Below are 22,947 nucleotides of genomic sequence, written 5' to 3'. Positions count from 1 at the left end.
TTCTTTAAAAATTTGCTTTTCTAACTTAAATGTAGAAGCATTACTTATTTTTATAATTAACTTTATCTGAATTTCAACCAAAACTAACAAGAAGTATCATAATGATTGGATAGTGTTTACCTTAAAAAAAAAAATCCCTCTCTTTATCTACTTGCAGTTTTTCACTAGTTGCCTAGTTGAAGTATTGAATTATTTTAACCAAATTATTTTCTTGATCTGTTGTCTGTATTCTGCTGAAATTGTTAGCTTTCATGTGTATTTAAACCTTTATCTTTAACATACAGATAGACTTGCACATACAGTATTGGATTCACATAATTTAATAGGTAATATAATTCTGGGGAAAAATCTTGTTCACCCCCAAATGGACTAATTAAATAAACTAATTAACTTCCTGAGTGTTTCTAAATTCAGAAGCTGAAATGTTCATATAGTTCTTTGATTATTTTGTTGTGTTTTTTTTTTTTTTTTTAATACTCTTTGATCTCAAAGTGTAATATCTCAAAAGTGACAGGTGCCCTAAGAAATTGTAGTAGAGAAGTGTGGAATTCAAAGCAAGAGTCTTACCAGTTTGCTAATTGCAGTGGAGGAGCACAGAAGTGCACCTGCAACTTAAGCTGCTCTGCTCAGTCATACTCAAAAAAAAAGACAAGCATGCCCGATGCAGACAGAAGAGATGTGCAGGGGAAGGGATTTTTGAACCACATGGCTGACCAGGAGCAAAGTCCCCTAGCTGGGAGAAGCAACCACGATGGAAAACTGTCTCAGCCTGAGAAGAAGCTCCGAGAGGCAATTTGTGTGCTGCTGGTGGAGCTGTGTGAGAGGTTCACGTTCTTTGGCATCGTGTGCAACATGATCCACTTCTGCACCGTCAAACTCGGCTACCGCAACTACCAGGCAGCCATGGCCAACATGTGCTTCGTGGGCACCTCCATGCTCACACCGGTGCTGGTGGGCTGGATTGCAGAGTGCCTCGTGGGCAGGATCAAGCTTGTGTGCATCTGCATGTTTCTACACTTCCTAGGTAGGTGACACACCGGGAATATTCCATGTTTTACCGGTTCTCTTGCAGAAGTGCATTCCCGAGCGTTGTGTTTGAAATCTAACCATTTCCTCCAGCCTTGTGGCCACCTTCTCTAACAGATAATGACTTAGTTCCTCCTCTACAAAATGCACTGCAGTATTTTTACCTTTGTGGTTTTGTGAGGCAGTGCTTTGAGCAAGACTAAGGGACATTTGTGTGTGTATCTTGTGTGTAGTTGATGCACAAACCTGACTCCTCTAAAGTGGGTTAGCTATTCAGAACGTGGATGCTCAACTCTTAAAATTGGTCCCTTTGACAAACATCTAAAGTTTTTATTGGTTTGCATTGTTTGACACCAATGCAAGGCTTTAGTCAGAGAGAGAGAGCTTGGAAACTGTTTCCCAGCTGTTGGTAGTAAGATTGTATGTGATTGTTGTGTTTGGACAAGAGGAAAAGTATTTAAGCACATACCAGCATAAACAAACTTTGCCTGAAGTACAGAGAGTGTATCCAAATACCTGCACCCAGGGCCTGCTTTCTGTTAGCACATTCTGAACCTTCCCTGTGTCTCATTTTTGAGATCTTTTATATAAAAGCACTGTTCAAATTAAGTGTGACTGTTCTGTAGCAATTAGTGTCTCTCACAGAGGGTGGTTACTCTGTCAGCTTAAACCAAGTTGATAGAAATACTTCTTACTTGAACCAGTTACTGAGCATAAGCAAAGTCTGATTTCTACAACAGCCATCCACGTTGTAATTTAGACCTGCAACAAAGCAAGTAAAAAATCAGAGCCACTCCTGAAATGTTCTTGATTACAAACCCATTATGCAAGCAGTCTGCAAAAATTATTGTTTTGTGTCCCACTGTTTCTCCTATGGGATTCTGGTTTAAATGTCCTTCTACCACTTGTCTTTGCAGTGCATATCTTAAAGTAGAAAACCAATGACACAAACAGAATTTGAGGTATTTGGATATTGGTTTAGACAGAATATTTTTTTGTTGAAGATAGATAATTAAACATTCCTGATGCATTAGAGTCTGATGAGCAGTCATAGTCTTAGTAGTGGCTAATGTTTGTGTTGTTGAGGCATTAATATATTTTAAGTTTAGAGTCCAATTACAACTTGAAAAATCTGTAGCTGATTAAATCGGAAAGACTTGCTTTACAGACTAGAGGTGACAAATGCAATTCATGGCAGTGCTTCTATGGGTAAAGTTTCTGAAAATCATGTGTTTTCCATGAAGGTGCAACAGAAAAAAAAAAAAAAAAAGAAAAAATTTTCCACAAAAGTTTTGAGAATTTATTTGTTAAATTTTGATTCCTATTACAATTCTGGGGTTTATAGTAAAAAAGACTTCACTCCACAGTGAGGTGTCTGGGGCTTTTTTTGGTTAATTGGTGGTTCAGCTGACAGAAGAACCTGAATCCTTACAAGCATTTCAGAGAAAGTTTAGTTTCTTGGAGGCCCATAGTGGTTTTGCCTTACTTTTTATAGCAACATTCAGAAAGGTTCTGCCTCTCTACAGGATTATGACTGTCCCTCTTTGCACTTTTCTGTTGTGCATCTCTGATTTTTTTCCATCTGTCTTTGCAACGTACCTGCTTTAAAAAAATATGAGTCTGATTCGTCTGATTCTAATTAATTCCAAACAACAATTTTCTTTCTGTTCCAGGCACAGCTCTATTACCTGTCGTGTCATTCCCCTTTGAAGACATTTACATCGACAGGCGACATGTTCTTCATACACTACCCAAAAGGGAGCAGAAAATAGTGTTCTACTTTGCACTACTCACAGCTAGCCTGGGAATAGGAGGCATAAGAGCTATAGTTTGCCCACTAAGTGCATACAACCTTGAGGACTGTGGACCAAAGGAACTTCTTTCATTTTTCAACTGGTTGGTAATTTGATGTTGGCTAAGTATCTGTTGGGAATGATAGAGCATTGCCTTGAAATGTAGATTCTGTGGGTGGTGGGTTTTGTGCTTTGTTTTTAACCACAAAACTTGTAGATTTTGGAAGAGTTTCCAAGAGTTTTAGTTAAGACTTCTCCTAACTTTTTCCTTTTGCTAGTAGGTGATAGTCTATTTTAGCCTCTCACAGAAATATGCTGTCAGAGTATTGAGGATCAAACAATATGCCCAAATGCTCAAAGATTTGACCATCCAGTTGCTGTTGGAACAACATATTCCACTTGTTTTTCTGCCTTTAGTATGGATATCCCTTTAGGATATTTTCCCATTTCTGCCTAACTAACTGTGACAAAATTCAATGATATATTGGAATTTGTATCAGAGTAAATTTTTAGCCATGAGAGGCAGCAGTAGAGTCTGCTGGTTTGCTGGAAGTAGGGGTTGCTTGTAGTCTGTGACTGCTAAGCTCAGTGGTAGGGAGCTGCCACGTTGTTTCAACTCTGTTGCTGGGAAGTTCTGGCATCAGATAAACCTCTTGACATTTGTGTTTTGGTTTGGTGTGGTGGTTTTTTTTTAATTCTTTAAGAAAAATTGATCTTAGATGGTTCTTAAAATTCAGGGTGGTGTTTTTTTGGGTTTTTTTTTAATATTAATTATTTCTTTCTCAGTGCATCAGGGAGATAATTTGTAGTCATTTGTTTGCCTTTCCTTACCACTTCTGTAGCCCTATACAGAGTGCTATATTTTCTGGTTAAACTGTCCAGTGAGGAAGTTGCAGTGGGAACCTCCAAATCCCTGCTTCAAGGCAGAGTTAAAAAAAAAAAAAAGCCCTGAACTGCCCCCTTTTCTCTCCTTTACATGCATGGTTATTAAAATAAAAACTGAGCACATTTGCATATTAACAATGCAATGCTGAAGAATCAGTGAAGATCTTAGTGAATCAGATCTCTCCTCCTTTGGGGATGGCTTTCTTGGCTATTCTTTTTTCCTCCAATTATGTTAATATCAAAGAGTTTTGAATTAAATCCAAACTTCAGTGAATAAGGTAGCTTTACCAAAGGTGGATGAGACTGTTTAGTTCCTGAGAGCAGATTCTGCCTCCTTGACCTGCCCATAGGAGAGAAGAGAAAAAAAATCCTTCCTTTTTACTCTATTCTGAGTTTTAATCCTTAATTAGCAACATCATTTTGATTAAATAAGGCTCTGGGGGATTAAAACTGGAGAGCAATCAGTTGTTCTGAAAGATAGCTCTGGAGAATTTATTGTACTGTGGTCTTAGCCATTCAGAATTGTGTTTAATCAAAGTGACATTTCTCAGTGTTGATTACAAAGGAGATATAATGCGAATAAAAAGTTCCTTGGGGGAATCCAAATGGGTCAGTTCTTGGAACTCTGGAAATATCAAGAAAGGCACATGTGCAATTAAAAAAAAAAATTTAATAATTTTTGCAGTGACACCCAAGGAGGTGCTCTTGGAGTGCAATCTCAAGTTCTAAAAAATGGAGGGTTCACTCTTAATCTCATTAAATGTCTCAGAATATAATCACTTTTCCTTGGTAAGCTGGTTTCTCTTGGTAGTTTCTTGTCTTTGGCTTAAATTTTAAAATTATATACAATGAGATGCTTGCATGCTCTTGCTAAGTTTGAATCTACGTTCTTAGCCAAGTTCTTTTTAAACAATCAGAATTATTGAATTAAAGATTGGGTTAAAAGACCTTGTAGTTGCCTGTTTTCTAATTCAAAAAAATTGCTTTGCACATCCAGGGCCTCGTTCTTAACCCCTGATATGTACTATGGCTCTGACCTTCTAAACAAACAGAATATACCAATGCTAAGTGACGAAGGGCTTGGATTCTGTTGGACTAAATTTCCCTGAGACCTTCTGCATTTCTAAGTGCTATTTTTGCATCAAGAGATATACATTCTCTCTATGGGAGCAAAGAGTGCAATCTAGACTAGGGGTGAGAGTTAGCAGAGCTGTATCTTGTCTTACAGATTTGCTGTAAAAAAAAAAAAAAAATCCAAAAAAACCACTACAGAGAACATGGAACCAGTAATATTTTCCACCCTGCCTCATTGTTTTTCTTTCCATATATTACAAATCAATTTCTGCCATTATCCTGAACACACTTTGCTTTGACTTTTTAAAATGTTTTTCTGTTTCTCTGGAATTTTTTCCTCCACCTTGTTTCTGCAGAGAATTCTGTAGTGATAATGAAAAAATTGACCTCCTCCTACAAAGCTCTAGTACAGAAAAGTATATAGCTTGTATTCTAGTCTATGCATGGAATATCTGGGCCTGTATTCGGATAAATCAAAACTTAAATTTGTGAGAGCTAGGCAGGCTTACAAGATAAAAGCAAATAATATTTCAGGTGACGAGAAATTTTCTGCATCTTCAAAATTAATTGGGAAGGTCTATTTTCATGTATTTCACTTGATCTCAGGTTGTTTCATTCAGCAGTTTCATCTCAAATGTTACATTAAGTAAAAACTTTTTGAATTCTTTATAAACATAATACTTTTCAATAAGAGTTGCTGCTTCTTTTAAAGTTATCGAAATGAATGCAGTTCTGTAAAGTGTTATAAGAAGATTATTGGGTCTGTGTGGCTTGTCACAGTAGCATTTAGGTTTGTGCCTGGACTGCATTCTTGAAATGAGCCTCTCAAGTTGCCATTTGGCTCTCATTGTGAGGAGACCTCAGAGTGCTGAAGCTCCAGGAAGGAGCTGTTCCCTGCAAAGCTGTACATGATATTCAGTTTGGTGTATCTAACTAAACCCACTATGTCCTAGTGGGGTCTCTGAGACACTTTATGTAATGTCAGCCCAAATATTGCAGCGTTAGGTAGCTGTGATATGAGAACTGGCCAGGTGTGTTGTCTGTTTGTCTATGTTCTGATCTGCTGCTGTCAGTGTGATATGAGCATGTCCCTAAATTCTGATCTGTGTATTGAGGGTAGTTTATCTCTCTTGTTTGCTAAACCCATTGGGGTTTTTTTCCTTCTCATTTTTGTGAGAGGACAGGAACTTTACGTTTTGGTCTCATGGTACAGTGGTGAAGAACAAAAGTGCTCTCCTGTACTCAAGGTTTTTCTTTGGATGCCTCCTGCTTCCAGGCAAACACTCTTAGAGCCAAGAAGAGTGTCAGGACTTCAGGTAGCTCCAGCACACTTCTTTAGAGCGTTTGGAAAAGAGCCACTGAAACTTCTAAGTTTAAAAAATATCAGGAATTCATTCAAGAAGTCCACACAAGTTCTAACTGAACTTGCGTGTAACTGTATTTTTTTTAAAGCTTTAGTTGAACAGCAGTCAACGTGCGTATGTACAAAATCTGTCCTACTATATCATCATGGAGTAACATAATTCCAAAGTGCCTTTTGTTTTATGATTGAGAGGATAATTCTAGATTAATTAGGAGACATAAATACTCAAGTTTAAATAGCATACATGAGGCAGAAGTGCCACTGAACAAGAAAAAAAGCTTTGTTTCCTCAAGCAGTATGTATTAAGCTGTCTAATTATGTGTCAGTCTATATTTCACCTTTAAATGAAACCATTTTGCTAAGGTTCCAGCAAAGGTAAAGGAATCTCCTCTTGCAGCTTCTTGCCACACAAGACCGATACACATCTTGAGAGCTAACCTGGAACTTGAAAGTTTGGTCAAAATTTATATTCTTAACTTAAAATTTCAAAGGTTGAGTCTTCAAGCCGGAGTCAAATTTGAAGTAAAAATTGCTGAATTATCTTTTGCTGTCCTCTTAATTCCTTAAAGAATATTTATTGTGCTATTTTCGAGGGTTCCAAACTGCAGTAGGGCTATCACTAGTGGTATGCCATCTGCTTCCCAGAGTGTGTGATTTTCCTTTGAATATATTCTGTGGTTAGGAAGGGCCCAACACTTACTTGGGAAGCACCTCTACTGCCAAAGACAGTGTCAGAGAAAAATGTGGTGGGGAACCTCCTTATTAAGATATTTTCAGAAGACAACAAAAGTTCAAGTTGAGCCTTGCAACTAAGGACTGATAAATCAAATTATAATATTTCTTAGATTTCCTAACATGTAATATTTTTTAACCAAAGGGTGGTGGCATTAAGTCATTTCTCTCTTAAGCTTGAAGCGTATGATTTGATGATACACAAAACTTATGCTGCCAGATATTAAATGTGTAAGTGTTAAATGTTGATGTATTTAATTAGCATCACCCACAAGAATATTTGCAGTACTAGACTTGATAATTTGTTCAGCTCTACTGCCTTAATACACTTACTTTAATCTTACACCTCTTGGAGCTGAGACATTCAAGAGAAATTCTATTTTAATTGGTGTGTCAATGTGTTCATGGTACTGATGCTGCCCATGCTTACTATACTTAACCATGCCTTTAATTTGATGTTTTAATCTTCTGTAAAAGCCTTATATTATTCAGCCTCTCTACTCTTCTCTCTCTTGTCTCTGTGTACTAGGTTTTATTGGCTGGTTAACTTAAATTCAGCAGTTGTCTTTGTCAGCATTTCTTACATCCAGCAGTCTGTGGCCAGGAACCTTGGTTTTCTGATCCCATTTGTGTCTGGGATTATGGCTATCATCACGATTCACATGATGAGGGGTGAAATGATTTACAAACCCAAAGCAGGTAAGAGGTAACTTAGGAAGTAACTCTAGAGATTATTTTCACAGAAGAAATCAGCTTGCATATCTAAAAAGAGTTTTTGCATAACACTGCTCTGTTTGGTTGGAGATCCTCGGGTTTTAGCTCTACAATATCTTTTTGTAAAAAAGAGAGAACATCCATTCCCTGTAAAAATAGACCTGGAGATTCTGGATAGGTTGTAAAAGTGGGAAGCAGTCTGTGGTAAACTTATGCATGTTTTCTGACGTGTCAAGGCAGTCGTCAAAGAATTTGCCTGTGCAGGAAGAAGCACAATATCCACGCTGCTGGTGGAACTGATTTTGTCACGTTTGGTTCAACCTGTGTTTTGGTCAGTTGAAGCAGAGTTTGTGCCTGTGCTAAGTGTACTCTGTTGCTTCTCCTGAACTCACAGCTGGGCAGTCAAGCACAGTGGTTAGTCAGCTAAACAGGGTTATGCACTAATGGCAAAGTAATTTCAAAATGCCTTTATCTTGCAGAACATCTGGTACTTACTGTTATTTCAACATGCTTGCTTACACAGCCTCCAGTGGTTTTACTCATTTGAAAGTAACTAGAAATATTGAATAGCTTTAAATAGTTCCTGTGCAGACTGTGCAGGTATTTTCATACAGAAGTTCTTAGGCTTCTGAGGCCTCACCAGTTGGTACCTGAGCTCTACAAAATCCTTTGATAGACTGGTCCCTCTCAATGGACCAAGCACAGAAATGTAAGAGGAACCAAGGTGGCTTGAAAAGGGCCATAAATGGCCAAACCTTCGTGTTCTTTTTTTCAGTAGAACCCAGGGACTGAAAGCAAGTTATTACTTCAGTATTTTTGTTAAATATAATCAAAGAAAAAATATATTAGCAGTGAGTGAATGAATGCATAAATTAAGTGTTTGGTAATATTGTAGCGAGAACATCACTAGAGAGGTTTATTCTAAATAAATAGAACCAAAGAAATGCATCTCCACCACAGTGCCCCCAAAACCTCATAATAATATGCAGCTGAGGTAAGCAGTGACTACCATCAAATTGGCTACCTTGTTATGGGGCTCACTACAGTTTTACAACCTGAGAAGGTAAAAACATTTAGTATAGTCCTGAGCTGGACAATTAAATATGGACTAATTCTGTAATTTATCCTTTAACTAGTTTAATCCTACAAAGTGGAATAACATAAATTTGTAGATTATGTCTATCTTGACCATCAATCAAACTAGTAGAACATTTTTTTCTTTGTATCAAGTGTTTTTTCCCTATGACTGTTGCTAGAATGATCACATATTTTCCAAGTCTTTGCAGAATGACAATCTCTACACTAATATCTGCAAAGTTTTTTATTTCCTTAGTGAAAATAAAAGATAATATACTTTGTATTATCCAGCGAGGTGATGAAATTGGAAATTCTTCAGAACTGTAATTCAAATCTATGGGTGACCTTAAATGATTTTTATATTTATTACCTTTTTTATCTTAAGGTAATTCTTCAAATGGATGTTGCATTCAGTTCTGTTTAGCTATCAAGCATGGACTTTGTTTGCATTTCTTCTCACTGCTATAATTTTAAGGACTGGTAGGTGAACAGAGATGAGGACAAAAATGTCTACCATTTAGGGTGCAATATAGGCTTTTTATTGCAATTAAATAGCACAGGTATTTATAATTAGTTTAGAGTGAAAGAAAAAGAATATGAAAGCAACATATAAAGGAAAAAGTAAATAATTTTCTTGCAACTTAATATCTATACAGGTTGGAAACTTTAGAAATAAAAATATGGAGAGTATGATGTTTAGCTACGTAATGTGCACTGATATAAATATCTGTGCTTTTAAACATGTTTCCTACTACCTGATCAGATTTGTAATCTAAAAGAATTCAGCACTATGGATTTCTGTGGGGTTTACTTATTTTCTTTTAAAGAAGGGATGACGTACTTATTCTGACTGTATCATTGGCAAAATCCTCTTGATAATAATTAGGTTTATGTATCATTGAAGTTGCTTTCTGCACTGCAAATTTAAGCAGCTTTATCTTCCTAGTTTACTAGCTCTTATAATCTGCTGGAATTCCATGAAGAGAAACACAGCTAAATAATGTACTTGTCTGTTTTGTCTCATGCAAAATAACGTTTCCAAGGTAGTTGACTGAAATTAGGTAAAGGAGAGCCTCAGTTGATCCATTAGGAAAGACAGGGAATTATCAGGTTTTGTTGTTTATTTTAGTCTTTTTTCCCAGTGAAAGTGAGAAAGAAGAACCTGCCCAACACCTCACATTCCAAAAGAAAGGAGATGGCCATGACCATCTTCAGGACTGAGTCTGAACCAGGACACAGCTGTGTTGTTGCATTGTTGAACTGTCTGCTGGTCTTGTCATGGGTTACCCTGTGCATCATCAAATCTGAGTGGGCTCAAACCCTGGCAGAGTAGTAATACCACATAACTGCTTCTTATTTCGTTTTTTGAATGTCCAACCTCTAGGGTAAGGCAAAAAAAAAAAAAATTATTATTTTTCTGATCTGAAATATTTAATTACAAGCTCTGCCAATGAATTGAGCTGAAACCAAGTTTTCTGTTATCTCTCATTTACTTCTGAAACTACCTCTGCTTTCAGAAGAGCCCTAAGTCCCACTTGTTTTCTGGTTAGCTTCTTGGTCAAGTCACTCTGGAAGTCTGCAGATTTTTTACTTTTAGTCTTCAGATTAGGTCTTAAAATAATCTAAGATCTTAAACACCACTTACATTGAGTGGTAAGAATAATTGCCTAGTACAGTCATACAGAACAATAAAAACTTTACCCACTCTCTGTGTTTGCAGGCTTTAATAAACTATCTCAGACTTTATTCCATAATGCCAACAGTCCTCAAATTGACACTAAAGAGCCAGAGAGTTTTAAATGTTAGTTTATCTAATAAGATGCCCTTACTTAGTACTCTAGAACAAGTGCTTCCAGCAAGTGCTAATGGATATTTCTAGAAAATAATTTCCATATCAGAGATAGTAGGGAGACCTTTTCCCTCTGCAATCTTACTTCACCTTAATATTTGGAAAGAATTTAGTTATAGATACTCAACTTACTGTAGTGCTTCAGAACTCAGAAAAGTAGAGAAGTGCCATAACCCTTATTTGCATGGATGGCAATTTACCAAAGGTAAATTAGTCTGCATTCTCAAGCCTGATGCTAACAGTTTTGTCCTTATTTTACTTCTATTTCCTCTGACTTTGAGAACCAAGTTAGCAATTCCTGAACCTAGTGAGCAAGTTTTAATATGCCAAGTACTGAATTGGAAACTTTTCTGTCCCAGTATGCTACTTGGAAGTCCTGAGATAATATTTCTGGCTTTGAAATTCATCCATGAGAATTCTCTCATCTCATCAGCTGTTTCTTAAAATCCTTTTCCTTCTCACTTCACTACTGCCCTCCCAGTGCTGCTGGACTTCAGCAGATATGCAATATTACAATACTGTCTTGAAATGAAAACGAACAACATTCAATAAACGGAAAGAAAAAGCAAAGGAAATTAATGCTTTACTTGCTCAATCTCTGCAACAAATTGTGGTGTGTTAAATAACTGGTAGCAAAAGGCAATCTTCTCTGTGGATGTTGGACAGGATTGCTTCTGCGACAATTAGGTTGTGAACCAAATGGGTCCAAAAAAGAAAGTTTTGAAACAAATCCAGGCTATTATTACCTTTCTCCCACCCAAAAAAGACACAGAGGTGAATATATCAGGTTACATCTTCCCTTCCAAAGCGTTTTGTCTCGCCTTATTTCTTTTGGCAGCGAATAAAAACATACCAATGTCTGCTGTCTCTGACTCCTTGCAGAGAGTTCCCTGCTGACGACTTTTGGGGTGATTGGCAGTGCCCTGAAAACGCGCTGCGTGCGGCATCGCTACCTCAGCGCGGGAGTGACAAACTGGCTGGATCATGCCAAGGAAAACCATGGTGGCCAGTACAGTGAGATTCAGGTGGAAAGCACCAAGTCCCTCACCAGACTCTTCCCACTGTTTACTTTCCAGATTCTGTACAGAACGTGCGTTATGCAGGTGGGTCACACAACTTTTAAACAAGAAAGCTGAAATAGGCTGTGACACGTGTTTGCTACTGTATCTCCAGGCATGTTTGTTCTAGTGGTTTTAATTACCTAAGAATAGTCCTTGCTATAACCTCTAGTCTCATCAAATAATGAAAATTGACTTGGTCAAGACTCATTACGGAGCTTGTGTGACTGCTTGCTACTCCTTTCTCTGAACTTTACTGGTTGAAACATCTTGTACTGGAGTCCTGTGCTCCACATGCTGTTGTGTTGCAGTTATCAACACAGACTCAGGCCTGGTATTCTCCTTGAAAAATGTAATTTTCCTGCTTATTAAATGTTCACTTACTTCTGGAGAGTGGTAGAAAATTTTATTTGCTGTTTTGGTTGCATATTTCTCCTACTGTTTTGACAGGCTTATGTGGCTGTTGTAGCTACAGTGGAAGTGGGTGGTTTTCCATTTGTGGAAAGAAGCAGTCCTTTCACAGCCCCTCTGTCAGGCTATCTGGTTCTTTTCGCTTTTGAGTGTGTGTGTATGTTATATAAATGTAAATGTGTCAAGAAGGCACTTAAGCTGACATGATTCCTTCAGATTCCTTTCTGTCTGGATGATCCTGGCTAAGCAGGAGTTCAAGGTAGCTTACCCTTTGGCAACTGGAATAACAAGTTTATGAGCTGGCTCGGAAATTCATTTTTACCTATTGCTGTTAAAATGCTGCTTAAGGAAATTCGTACAAATATGTGGCATATCCTGCTTCACTGACACTTCCTCTTGCCATCATCCCACGTTCCCATCCATCTGCCTTATTTTATCTCCTCTTCCCTCCTCAACACCCCCCTCTCCCCAAAGGCACAAAAAATCCCCAGCAAACAAAAAAACCCCTACCAAACCAACAATGTGACCAAGGTTATGCTTTAGTGACTAGATGAAAATTAACCACATATCATTAACCACATTTATAATAACCAGGTATTTATCTAGAAAACATAGAAGTATTTCCACTGCTGTAAGAGTCTACTTACTCCTTTAGCAGAATTTCCTATATAAGTTTAAGACTCTTTCTCAGACTAAATGATAGATCAGTATCTTTTTTTGAAGATTAAGAGCATTTTCTTCATATTTTTAACAGCTTTCAGTGCCTGTGATTCATGTTGATGATATTTTAATTCCTATTAAGGAGTCAATTCTTATTTGCAGTAGGCATTGGAAAAAAAAGGATCCAACAAAATTTGGCTCAGTTCTAAACTTGCATAGTTCTGTTGCTATTTATTCTCCCTTTTCAATTTATATATTCTTTTGGAGGTAGAATGTAGGGTTTTTTTCATATTTTTATTAAGATCTATCATTTAAGTAATTCCTCAGCACTGAACAGACTCCCAGTGAGCAGGGTCAACTATAACCATTGATAAGAAACCCTCAGTTTCTAACTATACATTAATTTTCAGACTGCTACAAAGCAGTAATATTCTACCTGGGTTTGAAGTTACCAGTTATATTGAAAAGCTGTGCAGGATGCTGCAGGAATCCTGAACTGACTAAAAACAGAAACAGAGTAAAGAAACCAGTTCTACATCAAGCTCTGTCACGACAGTGCTTTGTGAATTGCTCAAGTTGGAGTTTGCCTTCAGTAAAACGCAGTGGATTATGGCTCCCTGCTGCACATGAAATTAGTTAATCAAGCTTCCTTAAAAAACAAACAAACAAGCAAACCCCCACCAGAACTGAAAAATCTGTTGGTAGAAGCCATCGGGGTTTTGATTTTATTCTTTTTTTAATAAACTCAACAGATCTTCTGTAGAGCCTCACACAAGCAGGAGAAATTATCTGCTTTTGTAGTGAAAGAGTCTTACAAATCTACTTAACTGCATACCCTGGTGACTGCCATTGGCGGGTTCCTCATCTGCCTCTTTTGGGGTTCAGTTTCCAGTTCCCAGGAGCAAAAGGAAGTCCTCTATATAACTGCTATGGCTCTGAGTTGCATTAAGTTGGTTCTAAGGCTGTGGCAAAATTTTCATTCCTCGTAACTTTTAAAGCCATGTGCTGGCAAGAGTGTCTTGAGAAAAACTCTCACCTTGAGCACGCAATCAGAAGTTCAAAATTTGGCTATTCTAGGATTAAATCCTCTGCATCTTGCTATTCTAAGATTCTGTTCTGTTAAACACTGTCTGAGCAGAGACTAAATTATTAGGCTAATTGGCTAATAATTGGGCAATAGCTCTAACTAGGGGTGGTCAAACAAATTCACCAATTTTTGCTTTGAACTGTTAAACTCAGGAGAAAATGTTATAGAGGGACAGTGTTACATTCTGGCAGAGAACAATATTGTCACTATCTGAAAGGCTTCCTTCATGAATGGTCATTCCTTTTGGCCCGCACGTGTTTGATTTAATGTGACTTCTTCAGGTGGAAAAATGTCGGAGAAATTTCCAAATATAGTAAAAATCTCAACCGTGAAAGATGCCTGGCATACTAATGGAGTGGGGTTCTGTCCTTCAATACAGATTCCTTCAGGATATTATCTCCAAACCATGAATTCCAACTTGCACTTCAGTGGATTTGTCTTCCCAATTGCAGCAATGAATGTGATAAGCATTGTGCCCCTACTGATTCTTGTTCCTGTATTGGAATGCATTAACTCCTCGTGTCTCTTTAGTTCCAAGGACACTGGACATTCTCCAACACTTTACATTGGTATGTATAAAATCCACGTGTTTATACAGCTTTACTTTGTTTTCTGTTTCTGAAAGAGAAATTTCAGTACGATGGATGATCCTATACAACTATTTCTGGCTATAAATATTAAGGTGGACTTGTTTTGGGATGATGCTCAGAGGTAAATATGTTTCAAAGGAATTATTGAAAGTCCTGGAAACACATACCAGAAATCAAGAAAAAAAAATGCATAGCTTTTGTGTAGGACAGGCAGATGCTTCTGACCAATAAAAAATTTTGAGGCACACAAAAAATAACTACAAGTCATCCTAGTATTGGAGAGAAGTGATATCTCAAGACTATTTTGTCTTGAGAATTACTCTGACTTGGTTATCTTCTATATGTTTGTTTATCCATTTTTGGAAAGTTAATTTACGTTGAAAGTCTCTTTTGGAAAAGAAAAAGTCCTTTAGCTAATTGCTCTCTGATACTGGATAAACGTGTGTTGCTCAAAATGGTGAGTTTGGATTTAAATAAGTAGGTTATGAACAGAGGCTTTGTTTTTCTGCTATTTTTTACACATTGTTGTTAGGACTGCAGCTCATAAGAGGGAAATTGTATTATCACTAGTGCAGTTTCTTCCAGATTCTGCAGTTGTATCACAAGTGAAACAAAAGTACCTAATCTAAGTGTGTATCTGCAATGGGTGTTTTTAGAACTGATGACCAAAAGAAAACATGCAGACAACCATGCAAGACAAATGGGTGTGTATCTCTAGGCTGCTGTTTCCATTGGAAAGGCTGAACACTTCACAGGTGGAAGGTTACTTGGAGAGGCACAGCTTTCCTCTCCAGTACTAGAATTTTTGTTAAAATACTTAGTATGGGATAATTGTTCAGGTGTTTAGCAATTTGATTATTAAAATCCTTAACTGAAACATGCCTAAAACAAAAAGGGGTCTCCAAAGGTGAAGTGTTATCTCTTTTTCTCACAGTGGTAAAAAGAAGTCTTCCCTGTTGTGAGTCCCAGTAACTATTGTAACCTCAGGGTTGGAGTTTGGCACTCATTTTAGAGCAATTCATGGTCTAGAAGCAATGGTCACTTTAGTAGGGGTTGGGCCTCCTTCTGTAGACACTGGTGTGATTTATTTTATTTATTTTTATTTATTTGGCTTTTAATTATCCCCAAACCTCTTATGTTCTACAGAACAGAAGTGATTTGGAGGGATCCTCTGTGACCCTTTTCTGATGTCAGCTACATGTAGTACCACCAGAAAATCAGCTTCCATTCTTTATTCACTTAAAACTATTCCCTTTCATAGACACTCTCATTAAACTTCCTACATTTTTTATCTTCCAGTCTGCACTACAAATCTCAGATGAAAATATTTATAAACCACTATTTTCTCAGTGTGCTGCTATTAATTCAATGCCCCATGGCAGGCAGCACAGTGAGTACTGACACACACAGAGGTATTAATCTGACTAAATTAGCCTAATTAAGAGTGTTATTAAGTTTTATACAAACCAGAAGCATATAACACAGCAGGTTGCAATTACCCTAGTTTTAAAAATAACATCTGCATTAAAACACAAAAAGCACGTTCAGATAATCATTTTCTTTTAAACTATGGAAATTTCCAAGTTAGTATTAATGTTCTATCCTCTTATGTTGAACAGCAGTAGAATATATGCAGTGGTTTATTCTTAATAGCTTCATTTATTAAAATAGCCTCCTGTTAGAGGTGATAAATTACCTGAGGCATAAAAATACCTGTGAGTACAGGCAATGGCTTCACATATCCAAGTATATGACTGCACCTGCAAATATGGTAGACCTCTAAGTGCCAATATTTTTGCCAACAGTTAATTAAGTTCACAATTATTTTCAGGAACAAAATTGGAAGTATAAATAGGCAGTTGGTGTTAAGCCAGCCTATAACTATATTTTAATTCAACTCTTGTAAGAGGAAGGAATTTCAGCAGTTTTCTGGAAACTCTCAGTATGTTAAGAATAACAGTTTTCAAGTATGAACCACACAGACAATGTTGAACTGAAATATCTGATTGTTCTGTATTAAGGGTCTATATGAAAACTGTAATCTGTTACTTTCTCTCTAGTTGTTGATTTATTTGTAAATCAGGTATGACCTAAAAAAACGTTAAAATCTTAACATGAATTTAGATTGTGTCCCAAATATGTTGAATATCTGGACCTCTTTACGAAAAACACTAATAGTTGGTAGACTTGGGGTTTTTCCAGTTTCTTAGTTGTCTGTGGGTTTTTTGATTGTTGAGATGGTTTTTTTTTTTTGTTTGTTTTATATTTGATGCTGCTTGATTCGGTCAATAATGCAGAAGATTCAGTAGAGAACTGAAACTGTGTGTCTGGTGTGTGCATCAGCTACAGGCAGGAGGTTCTAGATAAAACACCTGAGCCATAGAAGTTCTTTCTGTAATATTCTTAATGGCTGACTATACTGAAATGTTGTTTCAGTCTTGGATTTACTCCATCCATGAGTGATATGGAGAACAGCTCTCCATACAGGACACAAAAGCAAGCCTCCAGTCCAATGTCTATTTGAGGTGATTTGGAAGTTCATGATGACCATTTATCCCTAAAGACATTCTAGTTTGAACAATTATTAATTCTAGGAAAGCTTTTTAACCTGTACAATTCAGGATGTGAGATCAGGACTCACAAAGGTCCAATACAACCTTAGTCCCCAGATAACATAAAGAACCTTGTCCTAGAATTACCCCCAAATATTACTAAAACTAGAAAACCAAAGCCTCAAATGGTCATTCTAGCTGCTTGTTTCAAACAGAACTGAAGAGAGAAGAGTTAGGAAAGCCAGATCTCCAAGTCTCTTCGTTTCTTCCTCTGCCACATAAAACCTTAAAAGATTAAAATTAAAATTGTTGGGCAATCACAGTTTACTTTTTCTGAAATGAATTGGCTTTTTATAGGGAAAATGTTTCAAGTATAGAACTGTGTAGTAATACTGAACTGCTTCAGGTTTCTGTAGTACCAACATAATTTTTCACTAGGAGAGCTCTTGCTTTGGAAGGTTACAAGAAGCTCCTTGAGGGCTTTATACCTGGCTTTGACAAGCTGCATTGGTTAGAAAATGCTGTTGAATTCCCTCCTGTCATCAATTTTCAAGCAATAATTCATTGATGTTCTCATTAAGCACTAGAGGAACCTTAACAGCAAAACAGCTTCCAGGACTCGGGTTAGGCATTGGGATGGATATTTAAAGCTGTGGAAATGCAGGAAAACTGTGCTGGTGGAAGGGTGTGAGTTTGGTGCTGAGAGAAGAAACACAGAGGCCTGCAAAAACACAACAAGGCTAAGGCCAATTAGCTATATGAGTTTTCCACCTCTTCCATACTGACACCCAAAAAGAAAAAGTTTATATTGTTATAAATATGATGTGAAACAAAAGCTTTTTACTGTTGACGTCAAATCTAATAAGCGTAACAATTATCAGTCATGAAGTCAGAGGAGGCTTTGAAAGAAAAACATAGTCCAAGTCTTTGAGCCAAAACTGTCAAAAGAAACTAAATTCTCCTCACATAATGGCTTAGAAATGCTGACAAATCAGAAATTTGATTAAAATAAGTGGGAGTTCAAACCATAAGAAATATACATGTTTCAGGTTCAGAGACTTATTTGAAACTGTGCTTGCTTTGTGTGTTTCTTTTTTGAGAGGCTACAGCCATTTCATACTGTCAAGATCAAGAAATATAAAATAATACATTTAAATTGTATCCTCTGTGCAATGGGTGAAGTGTGCATCTGAGTTTTAGAACCTTTTATCATGCATTATGAGGCTGAACACGTAGGGCTGGGGGTTTTTCTGGTCCTGTGTGTTTGTGCAGTGCTTGCACTTGTGCCCTACCACTGAGGCAGGTGTAAGACTCCATGAGTTGGATGTGCAGTGGTATATTGAAATGTTTTGGGGATCCAGTGTATTACACATCATGTGGCAATATTGCTTCAAGACAGCTGAGAAAGGCAGGAGGCAACTGTGGTCTCACAACTTATGTGTAAACACTTAGAAAGCTGGAGATGAACTCTCCCACTAAAGCAGATCTCATCCTGAAATGTTTAAAAGGCCAGCAAATGCACTATAAACAAACTTTCTAGAGTAGTTCAAGGGAACTCTAAAGTGGATGAAAAGGAGAAAAGGTAGGAATCCTTGATCTCCTGAGGTGTGATATGCACAACTAATCTTTTCCTCTCCTATCTGCCATGGCTTTCAGCCTTAGAAATCCAGTATTTTGAGTGCCTGCACTGCTTCTTTTTAAATAGAAAACAAATGGTTAAAGTTTACGGCTTTAATGTGTATTTCAGAATCTTACTGCTGCTTAAGTAGGAGAATTTCCTGCTGCTTGATAGTCTTTCCTACCCAGTCTCTTGTGATATCTGGAAGGACATTTGCCTTTTCTTTCTCTCCTCCTTTCTTACCTCCTTCAATCTTCAAAAAAAAGTAAAAAGCTGTTCTTTGTGACTTTGGTCTTCAGAAAAGTTTTTCCTCTCCCTCAATTATTCCACATTCTTAAGTTCTTTCCGTGCTGACCTGGTGTTCCTTTGCCATATTCATGTTTAGGTGTTCAGAAAGAATGTTTTGGGGAGGGGGAAGGAATTTATTTTTGCATTTCTTAGGAGTTTGCTTCATTATAAACACACGAAGATCCTGTAATGCAGCCTTGGTGAATGCTCTCTGTGCTCTTTGCTCAGTTGTAGGTCACTTATCCGCTGCACTCTCCGTGATGGTCGCTGGCTTCTCTGAAATACACCGAAAGCATTTCCCTCAGGTGGAGCAGAAGCTTTCCGAGGAGGTTCTCCTGGTCTCCTCCATGCCTTGCTTCCACTTAGCTCCTCAATACATCCTCCTTGGAGTGGCTGAAGCCTTGGTAACTCCCTCCTGTAAGTAAAACCTAGTAGGCTAAAGCAAGAGTGTCCTGACTCATGGAGAATTATATCAGCTGCCTAAATATAGTTACAGTTGTTTGATATTTTATCTCTGGCTCTCTTCCATGGGCTTAATGAGCAGATCTGTGCTTTACCTGCTTCAGAGAAGCACAATTTGTCTTTGCTGACTGTAACTCAGAATGAGCAATGATATTGTTCCAGATTAACTGGAAGATAGCACAATCCAGTCAGGTCCCTGGGGTGTGCAATCCACTGTTTGGCCTTGAAGCTCAACGTGCTACAGCCAGGGGCTGGACTGGATGAGCTCCTGAGGTCCCTTCTGATCTGAACTCTTCTGTGATGATTTTATTGAGACAGAACAAAAATACACAGGACAGCTAAACTCTGGTTATGGTCTGTGACCACCTTAAAGGCCACAGTCAAAGCGAGGTGAAGCAATTTAGCTCAACACTTTCCATTTGTGGACCCAGCAAATAGAATTATTACGTGTTTTTTCACCAACACAGAGAACATGTGGGCAGGTAACACAATTCAACTGACTCACCTAGAGAATGTTGTAGGCAGATGCAAGATTTTTGTTAGTGGCCCAATCAGGAGTCATCAGAATATGCCTCCACAGATCATCACACCTTAACTTGTGACATGCAGCCAGAGACAAACACTCCTGTTCTTCAGAGCACAGGCAGAGCTCAGCTTGTCTGCCATCCATACATTATGTAGTCATCCTCTTGATTGTGAGTCTGAACCTTTTCTACCTTCCATTATTTACTTTTCCATGTCTACACTGACATTTCTGAGGCTTATTTTCTTCTGAGGAGCATGAAGAGTGTTTACCAGTGTTTTACCTTGCAGAGCTTCAAAAAAAAAGTTAGTATTATAAAAATAATGTAAGCAACATTCACTTAGAGACACAGGTAAAGTAATTGACTGGCTGATCTCTGCAGGCATTTAATTCGATGGATTGAGTGTCTCTTGTTCCAGTACAACCCCAGAAATGTTCAGCTTTTTATTTAAGAGCAGGAAATAACTTCAGTGTCTCAGCTTCGTTCTTATACTCTAAGACTACTGAAAGCTGTGGGTCGCAGTCTGTCACTAAAAAGGTAATTTTCCCTAGTTTTAAATACTTAGCACTTTCATAATGCCTCTTCATCTGATAGCTCTCAAGTACTTAACTGAGACAAGTTTCTAGGCAGGTAATTTGGTTTCTAGGTTACAGGCTAAGTGTAACTGAAAACTGTGACCTTCTCTGTTTAGCTTAACAAAAAAAAAAGGTTAGAAGGTGACTTGCTTACAGTCTTCTCATGCAAAAGCATGAGAAGAATACTGCTGTTAGAATAAAGCTTTTTAATCCAGCACACCGAGACACAGCTGAAGTCCAGTGACTGGAAGATGACATTAGCCTTTAGAAAAGAAATAAAACTCCATCCTAGGTTTTTTTTTTCTTTTTGAGAGATCTTTTTAAAGGATTGTGATTAGAATTTCTTAAGAAGAAAAGCCATCTTTACCCATTTAAGTAAAGATTAAGCATCTTGCTAAGAGCTGCAGTTAGAGGCGTGATTTAAGAACCCAGGCAAATGGGACTAAGTCTAAACTTGAGGCTTGCATACAGAAACCTAAAGGTAGATGCCTAAAGCAGATTATTGCTGTAGCTGATGGGGATGCTGGCCTCCATTCCCTTGCCCACACAGATGTCTGGCCCCGTTTGTCATGGAGTATCTCGGCCACGCACGCTGGACAAGCAGGGTCTTCGCAGTCTCTGTTACCCCAGGTGCTGCTGGAGAAGAACATGGTTTTTCCCACAAGTCTTGCACCATGTCTGATCACACCCCCAAGCAGATGGCTGAGGTTCACTGAAGCACATCTGGCAGCACTAAGCATCTGTGTTCAGGCTTCTGAACTGAGCTCCAGGTTTCTACTTCAGTGTGAACTGAATTGCCTTTCAGGAACCATTCAGTGGATCTCTGTGGATGTTAGTGACAGCCTAGACACTTAAATAGTTGTTCCAGCTTTCCTGACATTTTACTGCCTTTCCTATGCAGAAGGTCAAATTCAATTATCATAATAATTTACTTGACCTGAAAGTACATGATCCGAGTTGAAGACAGAAATGTTCACACTTGTAATCAGAGGGAAGAAAGGAGTAATCTCATTTCTGAAGTGCTTGGTTAGAGAAGTTAGATTTGGCATATTAAACTCTTTATCTTCATTAGCACCTCTTTTATTAGGACTGTTCAGACTGGAAAAGAGAAGGTTTCAGGTTGACCTGATTGTGTCATTCCAGTATTTCAAGGGAACCTACAAGAAAGATGGAGAGAGACCATTTACAAGGGCATGTAGTGACAGGACAAGGGGGAACAGCTTCAAACTGAGAGTAGGTTTAGATAAGATGTTAGTAAAATATTCTTTACTGTAAGGGAGGTGAGGCCTGGGATAGTATGCCCAGAGAAGTTGTGGATGCTCCATCCCTGGCAGTGTTGGATGGGGCTCTGAGCAACCCGGTCTAGAGGGAAATGTCCTTGCCCATGGCAGAGGTGTTGGAACTAGATGATCTTTAAGGTCCCTCCCAACTCAAGCCAATCTCTGATTTGGTCCCTGATACTTAGAATTATGTTTATACAACATATTTCATTATCGTGTTGACAGGAGTTTTGTAAGATCATCTGCTTCAGGTGACATGAGCATCTCTTAGAATAATATCATCATTTAATGTTCTCCTACCACTAAGGTAATATTTAAAAACAAAATAATGATATTACTCTCCTCCACAGTGTTAGAATGTAAGATCTCACAGTCCTTTGCCAGGCTGAATTTGTAACCCTCAGTTTTAACTAGGAAACCAGTCTTTTAAGGTTCAACGATTTAAAAGAAATCAGTGCTTGCTGAAGTGCTGCAAGAGTATCACCATCAACGTGTCTCAAAACACTTAGAAGTGGGAAGCCTTGTAGCAAACAGCTCTGTTAGAGGCTATATTTGGGATTGCTTTGCCCACCAATGAAATGCAATAGTCTCCAGGGTGACATGCAGCAGCTCTTTAATAGTTTTACTGCAGTATGCAACTGAAACAGCAGGGGTAATTTGGGTAAGGAGGATGCAATTGCCCAGGCTGAATTTGGCCAAGATGCATGTTTTGCACCCTTGTTTCCAGAAGAGAGGTATAACCAAAAACTTCTTAGTCTTAGTGATTCAAATTAGCCAGGACACTGATTGTGTGATGTTTCAGACTGTGTTGTTGCATCTACAGATGATGTCACAGGCTCACTTGCTTTCACTTGCCCTCAGGCTTTTGGTTCTTCTTGTGAATAAGGAAGAAAACACTCTCCATGGTGTTTTTTTCTTTAGCATGTTTCCAAAGCTCTTATTTGGACATTCAAGTTATAAACGGTGAAAGGTGGTGATTGCAAAGTTTCATTTGTATTCAGAGATGTTTCAGGCGACTCAACATCCAAAGAGGATCCTCTACAGCATGTTTTTCAAGCTAGAGGTCATGCAAATTCAACTAATAAAGCAGGTTGGGAGGCACTGGGGCTTGGCAAGCAAGTGTGGATGAGGGCTTAAGGTATGAAATTAGGAAAGAGAGGTTACTGATAATCAGGGGAAAATACTTGAAAAAAAACAGCTATTATAAAGTCTTGCTGTTAATGTAACCTACTTTAGCCAAATTGCAGCTGATGGGATTATTTGTAGTCATCTATGCTACAACAGCATGCTACAGCTTCTCCTCAGTACCAAAGCTGTTGCTTCTTCTGG

At 38.1% G+C, this 22,947-nt stretch overlaps 1 protein-coding gene across 1 annotated transcript in view; it reads left to right on the top strand.

Annotated features, from left to right (window-relative positions):
* The first annotated feature begins 654 nt into the window (after positions 1 to 654).
* Positions 655 to 22,947, top strand: part of SLC15A5 (solute carrier family 15 member 5) — a 33,406-nt gene continuing 11,113 nt past the window's right edge. The window contains exons 1-6 of the mRNA XM_027747460.2: positions 655 to 1,024; positions 2,700 to 2,922; positions 7,403 to 7,572; positions 11,396 to 11,616; positions 14,109 to 14,298; positions 19,006 to 19,194. Coding sequence (XP_027603261.1) covers positions 655 to 1,024; positions 2,700 to 2,922; positions 7,403 to 7,572; positions 11,396 to 11,616; positions 14,109 to 14,298; positions 19,006 to 19,194 — 1,363 coding nt within the window. The remainder of the gene's footprint in view (positions 1,025 to 2,699; positions 2,923 to 7,402; positions 7,573 to 11,395; positions 11,617 to 14,108; positions 14,299 to 19,005; positions 19,195 to 22,947) is intronic.

This window comes from Pipra filicauda, unplaced genomic scaffold (genome assembly GCF_003945595.2).
Source record: "Pipra filicauda isolate LSUMZ 115617 unplaced genomic scaffold, ASM394559v2 scaffold104_size2351352_pilon, whole genome shotgun sequence".
NCBI classification, from domain to species: Eukaryota; Metazoa; Chordata; class Aves; order Passeriformes; family Pipridae; genus Pipra; species Pipra filicauda.
This window is presented reverse-complemented; position numbering and strand designations above follow the sequence as displayed.